This window comes from Acomys russatus, chromosome 23 (genome assembly GCF_903995435.1).
Source record: "Acomys russatus chromosome 23, mAcoRus1.1, whole genome shotgun sequence".
NCBI classification, from domain to species: Eukaryota; Metazoa; Chordata; class Mammalia; order Rodentia; family Muridae; genus Acomys; species Acomys russatus.
Window position 1 is genome coordinate 2,980,783 of NC_067159.1, and position 23,640 is coordinate 3,004,422.

General features: G+C 43.6%; 1 protein-coding gene across 1 annotated transcript in view; it reads left to right on the top strand.

Moving 5' to 3' along the window:
- Spag17 (sperm associated antigen 17) overlaps positions 1-23,640 on the top strand; it is a 205,773-nt gene that overhangs the window by 29,481 nt on the left and 152,652 nt on the right. Inside the window, exons 2-3 of the mRNA XM_051165866.1 lie at positions 9,717-9,857; positions 10,417-10,503. Coding sequence (XP_051021823.1) covers positions 9,717-9,857; positions 10,417-10,503 — 228 coding nt within the window. The remainder of the gene's footprint in view (positions 1-9,716; positions 9,858-10,416; positions 10,504-23,640) is intronic.

A 23,640-nucleotide genomic window follows, 5' to 3' on the forward strand; every position in this document is an offset into this window, starting at 1 on the left:
TGAGGGTCTACACTCTGGTCCTCCTGCTTGCACAGCAAGTGCCTTTATCTACTGAGCCATCTCCCCTGCCCCAGAAGAGCAGAGACTATCTTCTTCCCAGTCCATTTTCAAGTGTAGAATGATTTATCAAGCACATTTGCACCCTCGTAAAAAAAATTGTGTTTTAAAAGAAACACATGAAAACTGGAGACCCGTTTGTCCTTGTAACCATTCATCCATCTCTTCTTCCCAGCAACAAGCCAGCTCGAGTCCAGTGCATATCCTCTCAGCCCATGCCTACTTGTGCATTCCCGCAAAGAAAAGCCAGCAACACTCAAGATGTGATTCCACTAATGAGTAATAGTTAGTCCGAGACCTCTAAGCTGGAGGTGCTGTCCTAGACGCAGAGGGTGCCAGCATGAATTAGGACACAAGTACTCTCACACTATGGTAATCATTGCTGTGGTTTGTTTTCGTTCAGCATTGTGTTTCTAGTTCTATCTATACAGAAGCAGACACGTTCAGTTCATCAGTCATGTGTGCTTTTGTGTGTGTGTGTGTGTGTGTGTGATTATCATTCTATCTTTAATTTCTAAGATCACACCATATAAATGCTCTCCTAATAAATATTATTAGTGGATAAATTAGCATGAGTGATGTAATAACCAAAATGGAAACTTTAAATGCTGATTTCTAGGTATGAAATATTTGAACCTGTAACAACTTCTCACCTTTCAGAGGGTGGAGTTTTGTGCCTTAGGTTACTCACTCTGTTCCAAAGCCCATTTCAGGGTCGATCAATTCTGAGTGAGTCTTAGTTGAATTAATTAATTAATGACTATCTGATGGGAGAATTATTATTTCTTGTAGGTCAGGTGGTGAGTATTCACATAGTTTTCCAAAACTCTGTAGCTGGAATCAGGACTAACAGTCAGGGTTTCCAATATTCCATCTAGTGTTGAAAGAGCTATTGTAAAAATTCTATTAGGGAACCAACTGGAAAGGAATAATTATTATGAGTTACTATCCTGATATATGTAATTAATGGAGCCTGTGTATCTATGTAATTGGAGAACATTAACAACCATAAGCAGATACAAGGCTTGAGAACTATCATAATCCTTGAGCAGGTCTACGAAGAGAACACATACATAGGCAAAGAATTTTGTCCTGGACACAAAACAGTGGGCACTGCAGTTTTGTCTTCACAATATTGTCCTCTGGTGGATATTTCATTGAATTGAGTACAATGGGATATACTTTGTGACCAGAACAGTCTTGGACCCTTGTGTTTGTGAGAAGTAGGCTGGGGTCTCGCGTCCTCATTCAGACAGATGCAGGAAGTAAACATGCTCGGTGCCCTTGTGGCACACTTGCACTGGCTGTAAGAACATGGATTCTCCACAACCATTAAGTAAGCAGCAGCTATGGGACATCAAGGAGAACGTTATTCTGCTTCCTCTGGGTAGCCTTCATGTAAAGGACAGACCATGACATGAAGCTTAGTGGATATGTGAGATGCAGAGGGAGGCAGGAGTCTGCAGATGCAAAGGAAAGGGCTGCATAGGGGACAATTGCATCCTGGAAATCTGTCTTAAGTTTTAATGTGGAAGGTAGTGCCTTAACCTTGAAGGGATCTGAGGGAAGGAGAAAACGGCCCCATGTCTGAGGAAGGAGTTGATGAAAGAGCGTGGCTTTTAATATGTGATGATGAAAAGAGATCCCATTTCTTTGGGGGTGAGTCCCTGATTCCAGTTTTACATTTGTGGAGCAATTAGCAGGACTCCGCTTGGCTCTCCTCAGTCTCCTCTGGAAGAAGAATGTCTCTGATATGTAATATTTGTTGTTTGAAAAGCCAAAGAAGCTTGTTGTTTCTTTCTTTTTATTTATTTATTTTTATTATTATTATTATTATTATTATTTTAATCTGCCTTACTCTTTATGTTCTGAAGTTCACTTTGGACCTCAGATTTTGCTCCAAGCAATAAAACTGGTTGGAGTGCACTAACATAATGGAGCTGTAATTGTAGCCAACTGGTGGGGGTGGGGAGATAGTTAAGGTGTGTCGTGGTTTCTGTGGTTTCTGTGCAGAGTAGAATTCCCTGCAAAGCTTTTCCATGTGGTGTTTTAATAGCTGCCTTAAAACTCTCTGATGCATGGAGCAAAACTGAATTAGGCTCATGTGCTAGATTGCAGGGATGGTCCAAGGGCTCTCTGAAAAACGAAAAAAAGAGGAAAAAAAAGGCAACCAAACAGCCTAAGCCAGAAGCTAAATTGTCCAAAGAAGATCCTAGAGACATGGCCAAATTTAGAATCACAGAAGCAAGCATCTCCTCCAACCTACATTTGCAGAACTTTTTTGGGAAGCCACGCTACCTTCCCTTGTAAACAACTGATCTATCTTATGCTTTTGTTCAGTGTTTGACAACTTACAAAATGATGCTGCATCTGTGTATTCATTAGAGTCCCGTACCTTTGAATTCTGTACTATTATACCTACTTTTTTTTCTCAATGAGGAAACAGAGCCTTAAAGCCTCCTGCAAGGCCATCTGGGTAAGAGACTACAAAGCAGAATTGGATACCACTCGTGCACTGTGCCCTTCCCAGCAGCACTTCACTAGTTTTAGTGATCGTGTCTAACATTTATGAAAACAAGAGAAACTAGCCAGCCACCGAGCACACGCACACAGACAGGCTATTTGTAGGCGGCTGAATCAGACTTTCCCAACTTTGCTGAGACATCAAAGGAGCACACTCTTGCTCTAAGACACACCTCAGTGGTTCCGGAGCCCCCTTCCTTCCACACACACCCGCCACCAACCCCCCCCCCGTGCCCGTGCCAAGAGCAGCTGATAGAACAGCGCACACCCACTCAGCCTTTCCATACCAAGCATGTGTGAAAGTTCTCTTTAGTGTGTGGTTTTGGCTGCTGAGTTCGAGAAGCATTTATGGAAAGCAGTTATACTGTAAGCACATGGATGAATAGGAAGCAGCCTGGTTGGCATGTTCTAGAACCTTTTCCACTGCAGAAAAGACTACCATTAGCAAGGCACCCTTTGAATGAATCTAAGAATTCTTGGGAATCCTTTCTAATATGTGGGCATTCCTGAAGAGGAAAAGTAAATTGGTCCAGGCAATAGAGGCATGGGGTTTATTTACTTATCTGATTAGCAAATCAACCCTTAAGACCTGAGTCTAATAGGTAGTAAACTTCATTACACCTTGAAGGGGCGGGCGGGGGAGCCAGAACTCAGCCCCAGGCCTGAAACTTCACTCCTTTTCCTTTTGTTCCTAAGAACTAGCCCTGAGTGGACATCTGTGTTTTATATCTAGACGCACAAAAATTAACCAGCTTAATGTGTGCTGTTTCACGACAAGCAGCACACCCATTTGCACTTTTGAAGCACGGAAGCAGATGTCACTTCCAGTGAGGACTTCTCCGTGCACCCCTCTTCACTGTGGCTGCCTGTGTGCCCACCGCCTCCTGATGAAACCGAGCACACGCGTTACAGCTTGAAGCAGTCTCCCCTGTCTCCTACGCATCGTTTTGCTCTGTGCTGTGCTGTGTTTGTGCTTGATGTTGGCTGGCATTTCTGAGAGTTTACACCATACACAAATTGACAGAAAGGTACCACCTGGCACAGTCTAACGTTCTCTCCCACAAGTCTCCAAATGAGCGTATCTTTAGTATTCTAGATACTGTGGGTATATGACCTGGGCCCTTTCTCCCACACAAACAAGTTGTTTTAGAATCATGTCAGTTTTATTATTTTCAAAGAGAAAATTATCTTATAAAAATAGCATAAAATTAACTTATTCCCATTAACACTTGATTTTTCACAATGCAAAAATTGATAGTCTTTTTTTTTTTTTAATTCCTTGATCCAACCATAAGCTCACAGTGTTTGAAGCAGCCATGTTAGGACAATGACACATAAGAGTGCACGCCCCACTACACTAACAGTCTTGGTCTCAGCCTTGCTTGTTGCTAAGGCAGCCTTACACATGAAGCTTGTCCTAGGGTGCTTCAGGGAAATGTCTAATAGCCTGCTTCCGGGTAGAACACCCTGGTGTGCAGCATTCGCCAATGGAAACGCAACCTGTGTCAGGCACCAAGTCCTTGATGCTGTCTCACTGGACACAGCTGAAGAGAGTGGTGGCCCTTGGTTCCCACATGCCCCTGGACAGAGATCACAGACTAAGATGGTGGGAGGAGGCACTGCTGCCATGGCAGGCCTAGGCCACGCAGCTCTCTTCTGGATTCTGGTTCTGGACAGCCAGTGTGATGAGCTGACGCCTTGGGACATGCCCTTGCTCTCCCTGCTGCAGGCACTTTTACATTCTTCCACCATGACTAAAGCTTAGAGAAGTTCAGCTCATAGGACATGTTACCTATTTGAGGGGTCAGAGCATCCTTTTGATGGGACATGGGAAAGAAAAGGAAGAAGGAAAAAGAGGGGCGGCGGCTTTGTAGCTAACACTGTTGGTTAAGTCCTTAGCAGCCCACTTCCTCTTGTATCAGGTGCTTGCCTTAGTCACTGTCAGGAAATGTGTGTGAGCAAGTCTCAGATCCTTGTAACTGACCCCTGGCAGAACTCATGCTAGGCCAGATCCAATGTGTTCTGCTCTGAGAGACTGAAAGACTACAGGATGTGTCCCCCAGAGCTACTGATGAGCACCATTCTGACACTTCATGATGCCAAGCGTCAAAGTCCTCCGAGTGCCCAACTCTATCCCCATGCCCTCATTGAGAGAGCCTGACTCTATTCCTTGTTTGCGGTAGGCACTACAAAGGCACTAGTATATAAAACGTAATTTCTGTCTGGTTTTGAAAATATGACAGCCCCGCGGGCTGATTCCTAAAGAAGGATCCCTCATTGCAGTGTACACTAATATATCAAAGTCAGTTTTATGAGAATTCATGAAGGTTGTATAGTTAGAGGCAAGTCTATAATAAATGCCTGCTTCATAAAGAAAGTCAGGTAAATTCACGTCATGGTCATTAATATTGTACGTGTTTATTGTACAGCATGGGTCTATTGTTTAACCTCCCCATTCAACTTAGTTTACAGTTCAGAATTCCTTCTTAACAGATACAACCGTGTAGCAGCCAGTTTGAGGTAATGAAAATATTTCTTCTCCTGGCCAAAAGCCCACACTAACACTCCTCCGCTGATGGAGAGCCAAGCCTTCATTTGAAAGAAAAAAGGCTAGCCTGAGAAAGACCTTCATGAGCCCCTGTCCATCTGGTGGTAAATCTACATGACACAAAGGTTTCCTTCCAGCTCAGTGTTGATCTGGATTAAATGGCTCTCACCAAAACCCAACTTCTTCAATGCTGCATGGATTTTATGTACGACTTTTATTCGTCTTTTCCTCATGAAGGTTTGTTCTCTGGTCAGTGCTGGGTAGAGGCCCAGGGAGGCCTTCTCCCAGGAGAGCTCTGGAAGGCCACCAAGACAGCACGCCGTTGTCTCTCCAATATCAGCTCACTGCCTCTTCTAGTAGAAGGAAGCCGTCATAGCCCCAGTGTCCAGAGAGTGTGTCTCCCTCGCAGGGAGAGAGTTGTTATAATCACATTAGAATATGGAATGCCTAGTGAAATTTGGAGAATTTTTAATATACGAAAGAAAAATAGTATCTAAATCTGCCCCAATGTCTGCGAGACTGGAGACTTTGTGAGCAGGCCAGGCTCCCCGCTTGCACCGAATGCTTTCTTGCCTTAGGAGACTACGTCTAAGTGTTTGGGTTGAGGCGCCCTCCTGCCAGGCTTCAAATTAGGTAAGACTGGTTAAGCAAATAGAAGGTAATGGATTGTGTCCACACATGACTCCATTCCACCTTTGACCGGCTTTACAGTAGCTCCTGGGACAGGACTCAGCATTATCTGTTTTTCATATATGTCTCCAGGTAGCAGACAGCCACCTTTGTTGTCAAAGTGTTGGGGTATACACACACACACACACATACACACACACACATACACGCACATACACATATACACAGACACATACACACACATACACGCACATACACATATACACAGACACATACACACACATACACACATACATACATACACACACACATATACACACATATACACACACATACACAGACATACATACGTACATACATACACACACATACACACATACATACATACACACATACATACACACACATACACACATACATACACACATATACACACACATACACACATACATACACACACATACACACACATATATACACACATACACACACATATACACACACATACACACACATATACACACACACACATACACACATACATACACACACATACACACATACATACACACACATACACACACACACATCTGCTGTAGTTTCCAAAGTGGCCAGTTTTCACTGCTCAGCTCCTGGTAAGTACACTCCAGCTTCCTGAACTGTCTGGAGCTCACCCCCAGGTAGGAATTCTACTGTAGTCACAAGTGTGCTTCCTTGGCTGTGACATGGCACTGCCATCTCCCTCTCCCACAGTCAGCGTTCATTCTCGCTGTACCAAACCTCTCCGGCTTCCTTCCCTCCGATGAACTTCAGTTTAAGGGCTCTGTTCAACTATATGTTGAAATGGGATAAAAAGGGAGACATTTTTGTTTTTTTTTAACAGTATTAAACCAAATCATATTTGTGTCGGTATTTTTTTTCTGAAACAACAAACTATTTCTAAACCAGTTGTTGATGGTAGAAATTTGAAACCTACAGTTTTCCTGGAATGCTAAGAGAAAGATCCAAAAATATATTTTTAGAGCCTCATGTGTTTAGGTGTCCTCCATGCAGCAGGAGGCATTTCCCAGCATGCCGCTGCCCCCTGCTGCAGCCAGTAGTTTGTGCAGCCTTCCCCACAGGCGTCCTCCACACAGTGACTGGCCGCTCCATCTCATGTTTACTGGGACCCAGGCCATCCAATTAGACATGAAAATGTAGCTCTAACGACATCTTTCTACGGGTCCCGCTTTACGAAACAGGCCCAACCTAGAAGCCACTCTTTAATGACCAATGTGTGGGTGGATGCTGGGCCATAGCTAGACTTCTCGAACCCTATCAAATGAGGAGACTGTTTCTGCTCCAGCTTAGATGAATTGTCTCAAAGTGACCTCAGAGGTACCACAAGTTTCAACATATAGGACTGTGGGTTGGAAAAAACTGACTTATTTGTTTTAAAGGTACCTTAGAGCAAAGAAAGCAGGGCCCTTGACTCCTGAAGAGGGAACACGGGAGATTTCCTTAAGCCTCCCCATCTTCTGTAAAATGCCAGTTTTTAATGTAACTTACAATGTTCTCAGAGTTGAACGTAAGCTATTTCTGAAGGCCCAATACACTTTTACAAGTACGGTAAATCTTTATCAATTAGTAACATATGATAGATGGTAACATGTCATTTGGACTCTGGTGACAGGCCCTCAGAACTGTCCTGAAACAATCAGATTTGTCAGCGGTCTGTGTAATCCCCATGGGTTTCTGCCAAAATGATCTTATTCAAGGCATTGAACTCCTGGACCTGTCTTTCCATTACAGTGTACCAGCGTGCCTATTTCACGGAGTTACTCAGAGGTTCCGTGGGGTAACATGTGCCTGGCACATGGCAGATCCATGGTAATTGTTAGTTCCTTCCTCTGCTTCCCCTTTCTTCTTGTCTGAAATGGTCAACATCTGCCTTTGACAGTAGATCCTAGTGGGTAGGTAGGTTATGGGCTGCAGCCCCTTCTTTTGGAATTGTCTTTAAGAGAGCTGGGAGATAAACTTTCATCACCATTAGCTTCCTAACATTGGTAAAGAAACTTGGAGGGAGAAGTGGGAGGCGGAGAGCAGTTCTCAGTGTTGGAACTTTAACACAGAGCCTGCCTGGGAACAGTGGATGCTTTTCTTTGAGAATAGAGGGGACTTTCCCTCTTCGACTCTCTCTGTAGGAACAGCTTCCATGGGAGGCATACGGATGGCATCCACTGCAAGGGAGGTCAGTTCATGGCAATGAAATTCGTTTCTAAATAAATTGTTAAAACATCATCCTTACATTATAAAACCAGAACATTAAAAACAATATTACATGCCCTCTCTTTCTACATCAAATTAATGTCCAAAGTGAATGTTTTATATTCAATGCCACAATTTAAAACAAAGCCATGCCTACCTGCACATCCGCAAACAACACAGCCTCTGTAAGGAAAGCGTGCATTTATCTATTGCCACATGTGGAGTTGTTTTCCTGATAGCACTGGACAGTGGGTGGATCTTGCTTTATAGTAAATTTCCATGGAGAAAGACGGCTTCTATGGAGGAAGGCGGCTCTTATTGGGTAGTAAGAAAGAAAGGAGCCTGTGCCTCTCCCCTCCCACACAGATTCTGCTTCTGACATTAGCTGACCATGAACAGGAAAGAGTAGAGAGAACCACACACAATTACGCATCACACACACACACACACACACACACACACACACACACACACACTCACACACACACAAGCCGCATGAAGTTGTCCAATCTTCTTAGACATTACTTCGGCATCCACTGATGTCAGACCTGTAGAAGGAGCCAGAGCGAGTGGTTCCCCATTTTTCCAAATGCTGCAATCCTCCAATGTAGTTCCTCATGTTGTGGTGCCCCCCCCATAATATTACTTTTGTTGCTACTTTCATAACTGCAATTTTGCTACTCTTATGGATTGTGATGCAAATATCTATAGTTTCCAAAGTTCTTAGGTGACTCCTGTGAAAGGGTCATTTGTTCAAGCCCCATAGGGGTTGAGGGGCCCTGCCCCACAGGTTGAGAACCCAGAGCTATGTCAGGTTCAATTCTCTTATTTTACACATGGGGACACCACACCTAGGCCTCCTGAGATCACATGCCAGGGCACTCTCCTGGCAGTCTTCTTTCCTCCCTAGGGTCCCTGTCATGTATGCTTGCCCCCACCTCTCCATGAGACTGCTTTTGTTCAGAAATGGAAATTGGCCTCCTTACAAACACCCGGGAGGTGGTGAGGGGCTGGAGGGTAACCGCTGGAGTCTCCCAGAGGATTACCTTTTTCCATAGAAATGATAATAAACGGAGATAAAGGAATCACTGGACGGGACCCTTGTCTTTAGTTACTTCTTCCTTTAAATTGTTTGAGACAAAAATCCCACATTAAAGTATATAATACTTTAGCCTTTTCCCAAGACATGGGAAGTACCCTTCCATGAATTGTCAGACACATTCTTGTTTGCAGGAAAAGGAGGTGGTATGTGATGGTTTCCAGTACCAACTCACTCAGTGTCATCCAATGTCTTGAATTTCTTATAAAACTAGGACTATGTAGAGTCACTGTCTAGAGAAAGGACCAGCAAATGAAGCATCTTTACTGTTTTGAGACTACATCTTAATGTATGTTGTTACTGTTGTTGTTTATCATCGTCATCATCATCATCATCGTCATCATCATCATTGACAGCATTTCACAAGAATGAATCTACTCTTCAGAACCTGTTTTCCTGGTTTGTCAAGAAAACAGGTTTCAAGTTGCATGAAATTTAGCTCAACACTGCTGCCTTGTGGCTGCTGTGAAAAAAGAAAACTCATGTACTCCAAGGTCGACCTTGTCCTTAAAGAAAACTAGGGAAAGTCCCCGAGTTTTCAGGCAGAGCCTTTATCACAAAATTACCCAGTGAAGAGCACTTAGCGTCTCATTCCATCTGCTCTTGTGACAGAACGACTGGAAGGCCTCCATCGCTTTTGTGGTCGGGAACCGGATTGAGGATGACCTTCTCATTCATGCCCTCAACCTGGCTGTCCAAGTCCCTCAGCGCAGACTCTTCAGTATAGTGTCCTGGAAAGACATCCTCCAGCAGGTACCTGTTCCTTTGCGCCTTGGTGCCTCCAAAGTCATCCTTCGTTAGCGTTGTGGGATGGAGTTTTAGAACACACAACAACAGCTGTGCCTTGCACTATTTCATTATTTGTGGCAGAATACTTTAAGTAAACATGCCCTGAGAATGAGTTTAAAATGTTTAATCTGGAAAGACGAACCTTTTCACAACTGCCGTCCATTCCAGCTCCCTCCTATTCACAAAGAATTCAGCAACCACTCCAGGCCCGGTGCTAAGTTCTCTGAGGAATTATTTATTATAAGGCTAAATAATAATAAAAGAGTAGGCTAAATGAGGAAAGTACATGACTAACTAAATGGCTCAAGTCTGAGGGCAATGAGGCTACAGAGAGGAGCTTTCAGGTGCCACACACTCATGAGGTACCACCACCTGCCTAGAGGTTATAAATGCCACATCTACTTGCTCACTAAGTTCCCTAGTGGCTTAACTTAAATCACTAATGTATTTGAAAGTTTCATGGATCTGTGCATTCCATATGTAAAGCTTTCATTCACTCTGAATTGATCCAACTTTCTTGCAGATCAATGATATATATGCCATTGTTGGAAGCCCTTCAGCTAAGAAAGGGAAAAAGCCCACGAGTGGCAATTTGCCGTTGTATCATGAGGTGAGTGACTGTATCTGTCCAAGAGATTTTATAATGTTCAGCAAGAAAATCTGGGCTTCAGTATGATACATTTATTTATTTATTTTTGTTTGATTTTTCGAGACAGGGTTTCTCTGTATAGCCTTGGCTGCCCTGGACGCACATTGTAGACCAGGCTGGTCTCAAACTCAAAGAGATCCACCTGCCTCTGCCTTCCTGAGTGCTGGGATGAAAGGTTCAAGCCACCACACCCGGTTGCTTTTAATTGATTTTTAAAAATTCAACTTTTTAAAGTAAGTTTTCACTCTCCATTGAAGCTATTTGTTTCTTATAGTAGGGACAGACAGACAGACAGACAGACAGACACACACACACACATACACACACACACCTTTAAGAATATACTTCCCTAGATTATTTACACTATCATTGTTGTCAATTAAAAAGCACAAATCATGAGCAGTAATATATTAAGACATTGGGATGTACCTTTCCACGGTAACTACTGAACATGTGATGGTATTAAGGGAGCCATTATTAGATCCTTGAAAAAACCAAAAAGAGTTTCTTGTATAACAAACAGCCATTCATAGCCGGAATGATTTTCCACCAGCCGGTGAACTTTGTGCACATTTTACATCTCACTTTAATCGATGTAAAACTTGTGATATTCCTCAGATTAGTGGCACATTCCATTGCTAACAGCTGCCTGATACAAATCCCCGGCCCATGTGCCTGTGCAAAAGGCTTATACCTTGGGCTCAGCGGAAAAGAATATCTCCCTGCCCTACTTCATTAACATGTAACTTAAGGCTTGCAAGAGATATAAAAAAATTAGTGATTAATTGCAATAGCACTCAGACTTTGTTAGGCACTATTTTATGGTCTTTTTCAAAGACAAGAGTGTTTACACTTTGTTTTGTTGGTGATGAAGTTTTTTTTTAATGTCCAGGGTCTTGGATGATTGAGTGGTGACCTCTGTAGTATGCCTGGGTGCTCTCTGAGCAAGTTTCATTATAGTTATTGAGAGCTGACAGTACTGCAAATATCTTGGCATTAATTCTTGCTATATCACTCTCAGTGTTTTGGCACACTCACTCCACTAGCACAGTCAAATTACATACCTCCTATCATTTCTTACAATGCTCTGAATGTGTGCACAGCAGTTGATACATTATGTGATACCTGGATTCAAAATAGTGATTTTTTTTTTATTTCTTCTGAAGTGGTCCTAGAAATCCATGTCCAAGTCTCAGGCCTGGGATCAATTAGGCCCCCAAAGAATTCTTTCTTCTTCAAAGATACTCAGTAAAACATACAGATGATAACAGGGCAGGCAGTTTTGACGTTTAATCTGGATGGGCATTTTGACTTGGATGTGGGATAGCACAATGCTACAAATCCAGGCTTTAGTTAGAAAGCCATCCCTCTCCAACATGTGCTGGGACTCTCGGTTGCATATTCCTCACTCGGGAGGTCCCTCTCACATCTGGCTCTCCCGCATTCTTCCACTGGAGCATTTGGGCAATAAGCCTCCCACACTCGCTTTTCTGAATGGTTCCAGAAGGAAAAAAGAAGGCAGGGTGGAGCACCACAGAGATCAGGCCTTTGGAGGCACCAGAAATTCATTACTATCAATCACCAGAACAAGGATGACAGAGACCGTCAAGCAAGCGCAGGCTCCTGGTCAGCTTTGTCCTAGGACAGGCCACTGTCTGGAGGAGCGAGCTGCCTTTGCATTTCCCCATCTCGGTCCTCCCCCACGGAGGACCTGTTCCGTGATTCTGTCACCTGATGCTTCCTCTAATGGGAACCAAAAAGATATGACCCAAGCTTGTGAGGAGCACCAAGGTGGAAGCCTCTCAGAAGCAAGTTTTCCGGGGCCTCTGGACATTTGAACCAAGTGGACAGCCTGCTCCCATTTCTGTTTGCATGGTCTGTAGCCAGTAAGAAAGCTCTGCAGACAAACTTGTTAGAGCGTGATTAGGAAGCCTTACATTTTCTCTTTTAAAAACCCTTGGCCCCTGGGAGAAGGGATAGTAGAAGGAAGTAGCTTGGCCTCCTGGCAGTTCATGGGTCTTGTTTTCTTTTGGATTAAGGGCTCAAAAATACCATAAAGACAATAGACATCAGTGAATATTCATTTCTTCTGACAGGATATTCTTGTTGACCTTAAACCAGAGCCTCGGCTTTCCTGCTTTAAACACAGTTAACCTTTTTGGCTCCCTGGTTTCCTAGCTTGAGATTGATTAGTAGCTCCCAGCTAAAACGAGACCCTGGGACAATGAGCAGTGAAATAACCTCAGAACCTCATCACACATTTCCAAAGGAGACTTGAAGCGGCTGGGCTAGCAAAGCCCACATTCCCGAGTGATTCGCTCAAGGTTTCATTTGACTGGTTTGGCGTTGTACACACACAGACTCATTTGAAATTGCGTAATTTCCCCCTGAAACTTTAGAATTTCATCTGGCCATGATACTGTGTACATGAGCGTCTTTATTTATAAACCATAGTTCTTTGAAAGCCTGCTTAGCTTTCTGCCAATCTAAGTCCCCCAGAGGTATCAGTGTAATTCATTTGTTCGTTCACCTTCTTGTTTTGAAAGTCATGTTTTACTCTCCCAGGAACCACTCCAAGCGCTCATATATAAATGGGAAGAGAACGGTCCTCACCATGTCTAATATCAAGAGGGCTAGCTCTTTTTTTTTTAATTTTATTTTATTAATTTATTCTTATTACATCTCAGTGGTTATCCCATCCCTTGTATCCTCCCATTCCTCCCTCACTCCCGTTTTCCCCTTACTCCCCTCCCCTATGACTGTGACTGAGGGGAACCTCCTCCCCTTGTATACGCTCATAGGATAGCAGGCTACCAGGGGGGCTAGCTCTTACTGACTACTCTTGCCACTCACTGCTGCGGATAGAAGGAATCCTAGGTACTGGCCATAGCAGCTTTTCCGCACCCAGTGCTACTTAAGGATGTGGACGCATGTGAAAGTGGATTTACAGATGTTATATGCTGAGAAGTTTTGCCAGATATTAGCGTATACGTTATTGTCCAAGCATTATTTGCATGGTGCAGAGAGTGGTGAAAATATGGAAATTGTGAAGGCAAAACCCACACACATACGGAAAGAGGATGGGGAGGGAGGGAAAGGGAGGAACGAAGGAAGGAAGAAGAGGGAGGGAGGGGGAGGGAGGGAGAGGGAGGGAGAGGGAGGGAGGGAGGGAGAGGGAAGGAGAACTGTAATACTGAAAAATTCCATTCTTTAGATTCCTACTGAACCTTCATTTACTCAGTTTTTACATCCAGGTCTTTTTATGTGTTTCTGTGCTTTATGACCCAAGTGGAGAATATGACTTTTTCTTTTGCAAATATTAGCACAGATTCTGACTATAAAGTAAAAGGAAACTATTAGCAGTCACTTAAAACCAACTGAAATGTCTTTTTTAAAATGTGTTTTATTTTAAATAATTTATTCAGATTACATCTCGATTGCTGTCCCCTAACTCCCTCTTTCACCCTATTCCCCTCCCCTAGGCTTGTGACAGAAGGGGAGCTTCTCTCCCACCAAATGACCACAGCCTGTCAGGTCTCGTCCTGGTAGTCTGCTTCCCCTTCCCTCTGAGTGCCACCAGGCCTCCCCACCAAGGGGAAGTGGTCCAATAGGGGGCTCCAGAGTTCATGTCAGAGTCAGTCCCTGCTCTCGACACAACTGTGGAGAATGTGCTGTCCATTGGCTGGATCTGAACAGGGATTCTAGGTTTACTGCAATGTCTTAAGGAGAAAGGTCTAGATGTGCCTTAAGCCTAAAGGTTCTTACACACGCAAATTTGATGCACAGTAGGTGAACCTTTTAATACAGATGGACAAATTTCACATGACATAGTGACTGAAAAATGGTGACAACAAAGCTAGGGTGAGATAGTGGCTATTTCTACAGTGTGCTGGTCTGAGAGTCTCCCATTCTAAAGGTCTTAGGTCCCACACCACACTGCTCTTCACCGAGCGCCTCTCCTGCCCATCTGGACATGAGCTTCCAGTCACAGGCGGGCTGAGGTTAGAATGGCTATCCGAAGCTAACATATTAGGTCCTTACAAAAACAAAAGGTAGGGGCTGGAGAGATGGCTCAGAGGTTAAGAGCACTGGCTACTCTTCCAAAGGTCCTGAGTTCAAGTCCCAGCAACCAGATGGTGGCTCACAACCATCTATAATGAGATCTGGTGCCCTCTTCTGGCTTGCAGGTGCACATGCAGGCAGGGCACTGTATACATAAATAAAAAAAAATCTTTAAAAAACAAAAAGTAAAAACTTTGAAAATAATATACCAAGTACTGTCAGAAGATGTGGAAAAGCTAGAGAGATGGCTCAGTGGTTAGGACTGCTTGGTGTCTTTCTGGAGGACCTGAGTTGCTGGCATATGTCACCCAGTTGTTGAGCAGGTCGAAACCACTCTAGCCCTAGGGGATCTGATGCCTCCTGTAGCCTCCCCAGTTCCTGGCACACATGTGCGATCCTCATACGTGCATATATACATGAAGAAAAGTAAATATAGAAAGGAGGTAAAGGATCCAAATGTTCTGTCCTCAGATCGTATTTTGTCCATTTTTAACATACCACCAATGGCTTGGGTTCACATGGCCTGATGGATCAGCTCCATGGGTGCAGAGGCAGATTTCTCAGGTCTTCCCCAACAAGAACGTAGATTCCGTCACAGTGCGGTAGGCTTCTGGGTTCTAGAGTGCTAGCATGAAAGACATTTCCTAAGCTGTGCTCCACATTAACAATCCATGCAGGAAGGGTGTAAGCCTTTGTTTGGGGGCGGGGCAGAGGGTATGGGGAGGTTATGAGGAATAGGGGGCTGGACCTTGTCAAAATGAAAAGTAGAAATCTCATGCTTCAGCTATAGGAACAAATAATATGTGAAAACACTTAAGAGGTTTGATACTATTAAAATGGCAGCTGCTCAGAGACCAGAAGGGGCAGCATGTCATGGAAGAACCAAGGGGGGGGGCAGGAAGCATTCCTCCAAGCCTTTTCAGTCCCCAGTTTTAAAACAAAACAAAAACACTCTGGAAGAACTGGAAAGTAGCCAAGCTAATGCCGTTATTTCATGGAGCTTAGGGACGCACCAGGAAATTACAGGCCAGTTAGTTTAACTTTGCTTGCAGGGAAAGTATTAAAAACTGCTGCAGGAGATGAACGGGGAGGATACTTAGCGAGGCACGTCTTGATTACAGCAAGCCTGGCCACCCCGTGTTTCCAAAAGGGAAGGCCATGTCCTAGGAACTTGGTGAAATGCTTTCAGGCTATTATGGCAATACAGCCTTCAAAGGATACAGTGGAGCCCAGAGTCTATGCATCTTTTCTGTCCCACATCAGCCCTCTAGAGACACCTACAGGACCTGGCCCACGTACAGCCTCCAGGCCCGTGGCTCAAAAGCTCCTGTGAAAATAGCAGAAAATAGCCTCTGGGTAGAAACATTTTGAGAGCTGGAACCAATTAATACAACTTGATATTTATAAATGTAAAATAATGAGCCTTGGAACAAAATTTAGCAATATTGAGCTGTAACAAAGAAGTACCACTTTGGGACTATAAAAAAGAACCCAAGAGTTATTGCATCAAAATCTGGGCTTTGGATCCGTCATTCACCCAAGGAAGGGAAGATGTGGAGAAAAAGTATGCTGGGGAATCGTCACAGAGTACAAGGTTATGAAGAATTGCAACCAAGTGAACTTTATCAAGTTGAGAAAAAGAACAGTCAAATGTGTTAACAACCTGGGCCCCTGTATTCTGAAGGACACCCGAGCAGCTCAGAAGAGAAAGTCAGATCCGAGCGAGGCAGGGTAAAGGTCAGGGTTCTATTGCTTTATTTAAGAATAAACTCCCAGAGTGCAAATATGTTTGCCTCTCAGATGGGAGACCTGTAGCTCTATTTTCAAAAAAAAAGCACCGCTCAAAGGCATCAACAACCCCACCACCACCACCCCTCCCATCCCCCCATCCGCCCACTCCCCACCACTACCCATTTGCTAGCCATCTCTCCTCCATCCCTGAGCATAGACAACTGACCACACCCACATGGCAAACATTCCTCAGTCCAGAGGCAGAAGGTAGACATGTTAGTGCCAAGAAACTTGGTGTTCATCTGCAGGAATCCTACTTCACCCAGGGACTCGGTGGCCGGCCATGTTATCTGGGGAGTAGTCAAGACAGGAATCCAGTCCATCAGTGGAGGATCAGCTCTAAGAAAGAAGCAGCATCCCCCTGGCCATGTGGGCCTCTCCAACAGTCTATACCCCACAGATGGACCCTGTAGAAGTTAGAAAGATGATTTTCTGTCTGTAGTGAATAAGACTGAGTAATCCACAGTCACCAAGAGTAGTAATACCAGTTACCACTTACCTAGCCTTTCGTCCACCCCAAGCTCTATATGAATTGGCTTAGGTCAATCCTAATCCTGTCATCCACCAACCACAGGACACATACAGGGAAGAATAAAGGTCAGTTAATGGCCACACAGGTTGAGTAATCTGTTGACTTCAAAGACTCTGATCCTTTTGCTTGTATCACCTGTGGCATTAAAAAAGCAAAAACAAAACAAAAGAAAACAGTTGAAATTCTGGAAGCAGTTATAGATTAACAGTGCCATAAATACAAGAAATGCCAGTCCATTAAAATTAAGGTAATCTCTTGCTAGTTCTCTGATTTCTTTTTAATTCCTCCTTTGACTGAAGGCAAACACAAATAAAATACGAATACAATAAAATTGCATGGTAGGTTTAGCTGCATTTTGGAGCCAGTTTGATGAGTCCTTTTTACCCACAATGTTTGAGGTGACAGAAGATCTTTAATTTCTGTAATTAAGATTTGCATGGTTATAGTGACTGCCTTACACATTCAACACAGTTGAAAGTTGAAAAGTCAGGTCTCTGTCTGAAATGTTAAACCGACGGAGAGAGCTACAGCCTCCATTTCTGACTTGGTGGGACTTAGACGCACTGGCTAAACACACTGGTCAAATCAGACTGCCTGGGTCAGCCTTGTCTCCATGGCTTACCAGATACGTAAGCTCAGCACGTAGCTGGGGTTTCCCTTCATAAAGCCCATGGCTAAGAACACTGACCCTGTAAGGCTGTAACAACAGTGGCTAAATAAGACAGCGAACAGAAAACATTTGGTACCTGGCACAGAGTAAATATCCACAGAAGCCAGTGATTGTTAGTACTTTTAAAATAATTTCTACCCTCAGCCAAAGCAAATGCTGGAATCTTGTAGTATAAGGAGCAGGAAAATACTAGAAAGACAACCATGAGCCTTTTAAAAAGTACAGTAAAGAGCGGGGCGTGGTGGTGCACACCTTTGATCCCAGCACTCAGGGGGACAGAGGCAGGCAGATCTCTATGAGTTCAAGGCCAGGACAACCAAGGCTACACAGAAAAAGCCTGTCTCAAAACACAAAGACGTATGGCAAAAATGCATAACAAAGTTTCTCATCCAAGCCATATCTCAGTAGACAACCCAGTCCTCAAAAATGTATTCACTATGATGCTGCAAAATGCATCTCTATCTTAAAGAGCAGAAACTGTGCATTGAGTAAACACCACTGCAACCCAGCCCAGGCCACCTCTGGGGCCTCTGCTAACTACTGGGCTTCCTTCTGTGCTATGTATCTGGGACCCCTCATGGATTTGGAGTCATGCACATTTGTCTCTCTCCTGACCTTGCTTTTAAAAGAGATGTATTGTTATTATTATAATTATCGTATTAGTATATTTTTATTTATTCACTTTATACCCCGGTTGTAACCCCTCCCTCTTCTCTTCCCAGTCTCACCCTTCCTCCTCCATCCTCCATCCCCTGCTCCTCAGAAAAGGGGGCCCCCCTGTCCACCCATCCCAGTTCATCAAGTTGCATCAGGGCTGAGTTCATCCTCTTTTCTTGTGGCCTGGCAAGCCAGTCCCGTGATCAAAAAACAGGCAACAGAGTCCATGTCAACGACAGCCACTCACTCCCCTTACTATTAGACCCACATGAAGGCTGAGCTGCCCATCTGCTACATCTACATAGAGGACCTAGGTCCAGTCCATGCAAGGTCCTTGGTTGGTGCTTCAGACTCCACAGGCCTTTCTGGGCCCTGGCTCATTGGCTCTGTTGGTCCTCTTATGGATCTCTTGTCACCTCTAGGTCCTTTTATTCTTAGCCCCCACTATTCTAGTAGACTCCCTATGTTTGGCTGTGAGTCTCAACATCTGTTTTGAACCACTGCTGGGTGGAGCCTCTCAGGGGACAACTCTGATAGGCTCCTGTCTGCAAGCATAGAAAAGTATCATTAATAGTGTCAGGGGCTGGCTCTCTTCTATGGGGTAGGCCCTGATGGTATAAAATAATGTCCTTCCTTGTTGAGGGTAAAGTTATTCCACCATCTGCTTATTGCACACGTGATTGTCCATTCGGGCAGCCATTGTGGATAACCACTTAGGTTGCTTCTGCCTCTAGGCCACTGTGGATGGTGGTGCCATGAACATGGGTGTGTGAGTCATTAATAGGCTTTCCTGAAAATTGAATATGAATACTAAAAGGTAAATTAGTAGGTAGTGAAGTAAGAGGAGAATAACGGTAACATAATGGGCAGAGGGCACCTCCTGCTAGTCCATTGTCCTCATCTTTCTGGCTATAATGAAAACTAACGCACAGCCTTCCTTATTATGCAATATAAGGCGTAAACGGGAGTGAGCACGATAATAAATAAGCAGCATCCTTGACCTGTGCAGGTCTGAACAGCCAACTCTCCCAGTCACTGTGTGAATCAGGCAGAGCACTGTGTAATAGAGAAAGGAAAACCCAAGAAATTCAGTCACCAGTGAAACCTATCAGTAGCCAAAGGCTTGCTCTATACCCAGTAGATGATGGCAGGTTGTACTCACTCAAAAAGTGTCAGTTTTTTTCATTCTTTCCTAGAAAGACCATTTTGGCTGTTGGAGGTTAAAATATTTTTGCTTCATTAAATATTTATTATTTCAACAAACATCAGTAATAAAATTAAACATTACAGTGGGTAAGAACACTTGTTGGGCAACCATGAGGACCTGAGTGCAAATCCCCAGCCTCTGTGTTAAAAGCCAGGTGTGGCCGTATGTGCACCTATAATTCCAGAACTGTGGAGGCAAATGGACAATAAGATTGTTGGGATGTGATTGCAACCAGCCTGGATCTAGGTTCAATTAGAGACTCTGTTTTTTTTTTTTTTTTTTTTTTTTTTTTTTAATTTTATTTATTTATTTTTTTAAATTAATTTATTCTTGTTACATCTCAATGTTTATCCCATCCCTTGTATCCTCCCATTCCCCCCCCCCATTTTCCCATTATTCCTCTCCCCTATGACTGTTCCTGAGGGGGATTACGTCCCCCTGTATATTCTCTTTTTTTTTTTTTTTTCTTTTTTTTTTTATTAATTTATTCTTGTTACATCTCAATGTTTATCCCATCCCTTGTATTCTCCCATTCCTCCCCCCCCCCACTCTGTCTATAGGGAAAGGTGGGATGATAAAGCAGGACACCCAATGTTCTCCTCTGCCCTTTACTTACGTGCATAGGCACACAAATCTGCACACACATATGTGATACATCACACATATGCATAAAATGTCAAACAAATAAAAAAGGGCTATCAACCTGCAATTTTCTCAGCTTTAGAGCTTAGAACAGGACTACATTATTTCTTAAGACCTGACTTAACACTTGGCTTAAAGAAAGGTAACAGGTTGGTCCTGCAGGAGGTAACACAGCTTTGGCCAATGCATCCAATCCAAGCCTGTCATTAAAAATGCATAAAATGCTTAATTTTCCATGCATTCCACATATATGTGATGGTCTATTAAGAACCAAATCCATGGCTGGATATTTTTTGGTGAATAAAACAGATATAAAGCCCTGCCCTCAAAGGTTTATTATATTTCAGCAAGAGCTGCCGGCATTAAGCAAAAACCAAACAAGTAAACAAAACAGATGTGTGCACAATTATGCATTGAAGTACTTAACTGCCTCACATTGGAAGTAATTAAAAGGGAAAAGCACTGTTGATGGAGGAGAGTTTGTAGATAGTCCTAGACTTGCTGGTGTTTCTGTGATGACGGCCCTGAATCTATGTGCTTATGAAAAGGGGAGATCTATTTGGCTCATTATTCTGGTGACTAGAAGGTTCAACCAACATGACACACTTTCCTGATGACCAAGAGACCCAAAAGGGAACCAACCATGTGCAGAGTGAACAAGTATGTGCTCGCTACAAAGGGAAGAGGTAATTTGTGACATCCTGGCTTTGAGAGACTTCCCTGCAAGAAATGACTCCTGCAAGGGTTCAGAGCCATTCCAGCATCAGGACCAGTATCCCAAGGGCTCCATCACTTTTCAGTGTAGTGACACCTGGGCAGAGCTTCTAGCATGCGAGCCTTTGGGGAGCCAGCCACAGCCAGACCACAACAGACACAAACAAAACGACAAAAGGAACTGGAGGAAAATACCAGAGGAAATACTCAGACACAAGGAACGCCATGTTAAAATGCTGTGGCGGGAGCCCAAAGCTGTTAGAAAAATGAAAAGGACAGCATGCTCATGACATAAAGAGTGGGAAGTGGAGGAGGCTGGATCTGCAGGAAGGGCCGTCTTATGGAGCCCTTTGCATCTTTACTTAATAGGAAAGGAAAAAGTGTTGGGACGTTGAAAAGCAAAACATTTTTCTGGTTGCTGAGTGAAGAGATTTGGGATGAGGGAGGAGGCAGTCAGAGAACTGGGGATGCCGGTAGAGTCCAGTAAAGATGGAGAACCCACAGATTCAGAAGGCATGTGGGAAGCCAACTTGGAAGATGGATGCTGACTTGGTGTAAGGCCATGAGGAAGAAAGTTTCACATGTGACTCCTGCAATTCTGCCTCGAGAAACCTCAAAACATGCTTCATGCTGCAGAGAGTCTTAAAGTGAGGCTACACATTGGGAAAGGCTGGAGATGTAGTTTAGAATAGGCTAAGTCTAATATGTCTCAGAGATCCATGACAAGAGAGGTCAAAAAAGAAAGTCAGTTGTTTTCCGGTGTCTTTTTTTTTTTTTCTCTCTCTCTCTCTTCCCCTGTGAGCCTGCTCAGTGCCAGGTGAGCCAGGTGTGGTAGGAGTATCAGTTGTCAGAATTAATGTTCTAATTAAAACTAATGAAGCTTATGGTTAGCAACCACAAAGCAATCGGGGGCCATGTCCAGAAGCATGACTCACAAGTCCTTTTCTTTCCCAATTGTTTGATTGGTTTCATATTTGACGGTTTTCTAACTGAGGGTGACGACCCGGTTTTTCAGGTGAGTGTGGGCACATGTTTGCTATGCAATGAAATTTTTTTACTGCAAACATGAGTGAACAAAGTTTGAAAAGGAACCGCCCTAGAGTCTTGTGACCTCTTCGGTATCACTAATCTTTTTGCATGCCCTTCTTCCAGTCTCACCTAAACATGGGCTAAAACCATAGGACACGGTATCCACTCATCCAGCCCACTCCTCAAGCACCACACATGCAGAGCGCCTGTCACATTCAGGGTAGCAGAAATGGGACCAAAGCAGACACCACCTCTGCCCTCCTGATCGCACACTTAATAACTGTGTCAACAGTGTGTTTGTTTTCTGTCATCCCTTGTAGAAAGCCTGGTATAAAAGCTTTGTGTTTTAACCCTGGGTCTAATTGAGTCTGTTCTTCACGGAGCCTCGCGGCTGACCTTCCTATTGTTCATGACTCGCAGCCAAAAGGGCAATGGTCCCCAGACAGTGGACAATGGAACAAGGAGGGAAGGAGGGGTACAGCACACACAAAAACCATCAAAGATGCAGCACAGATACCAAAGTGCTTGCATCTTTGGGGAGAAAGAGTGCACCGCTGAAACTGAACTGTGGTAGCAATTTTCGTGCTTCTATATATCTGCACTGGGATGTCAAGTCCCCAAATCCTCACTCCTTGATCCATCTTTGGTTACAAGGAAAGGGGGAAGTGCCAAACCAAACAAGGATACAGGCTAGAAGAAGATGGCTATTGGATAAAGGTCCATTTATATTTATTGAGAAAGCACCATTAGGCTGGCGAGATGGTTCAGCAAGTCAAAAGTGCTTGTTACCATCCTGAAAGCATGAGTTCAGTATCCAGGACCCACATGGTAGAAGGACAGAGCCAACTGAAAGCTGTCCTCTGACCACTATACACATGTCACAGCACACATGTGTGGGCATGCATGCAAGTGCACACTCATACATGTATCCATGTGCTAAAATACTAAATCTTCTTAAATGCATTGTAAGTATTAGAGGCAGTGAATGCACCTTACACAGATATATGCTTGAATTTATTAGTCCATTTCCCAAAAAAATATATGGCCATAAAAATACTCTCAGTGAGGCTGGAGAAATGATTCGGTGGTTAAGAGCACTGGTTGCTATTTCAGAGAAGCCAGGTTCAATTCCCAGCACTCATATCCTGGCTCGTAACCATCTGTAGTTCCAGTTCCAGGGAACCCGTGCTCTCCTCTGGTGTCTATGAACACCAGGGATATACTTGGTACAGAAGTTAACACATGCAGGCAAAACAATTATACATATAGAATAGCTAAATTTAAAAAAAACACTCAAAACATATTTGTCGCATTATAACATAAGGGAAATATAGTATTGTCTCTATGTTATGTCAAATAAGTATAAAAATAGAAGTATGACCTTAGCATCTTGAAACATAGAAAAAGAAAAAAAATTGTATAAAAATCTTACGCATAAAAACTGAAATTGTTTGATAATCCCTTTTGTTATAACTCACATTTCCACTTCACACTTATTTGGATCAAGTGCTCAGGAGCTTATCAGACTTAGAGTGAGCTAGGCCAACAGGAAGCCTTTAGAGCCCACATGGCCCCGTGCTACCCAGCCCATATGGGCACAGCACCTGCTCTTACTGCCATACATAGCGTGAAAGAGCCGGCTGAGATCACACATTGCCATTAAGAAACCGTTCATTTGACTATACTTTTATCAGGAACATCAAATTAATTCAGTCATTCCAAAGCCTTCTTTTTATCCTTCCACTCCTCTCTAGAGTCACAGAGAAGTGAGTCGAGGGACAATAAGGTGTGACA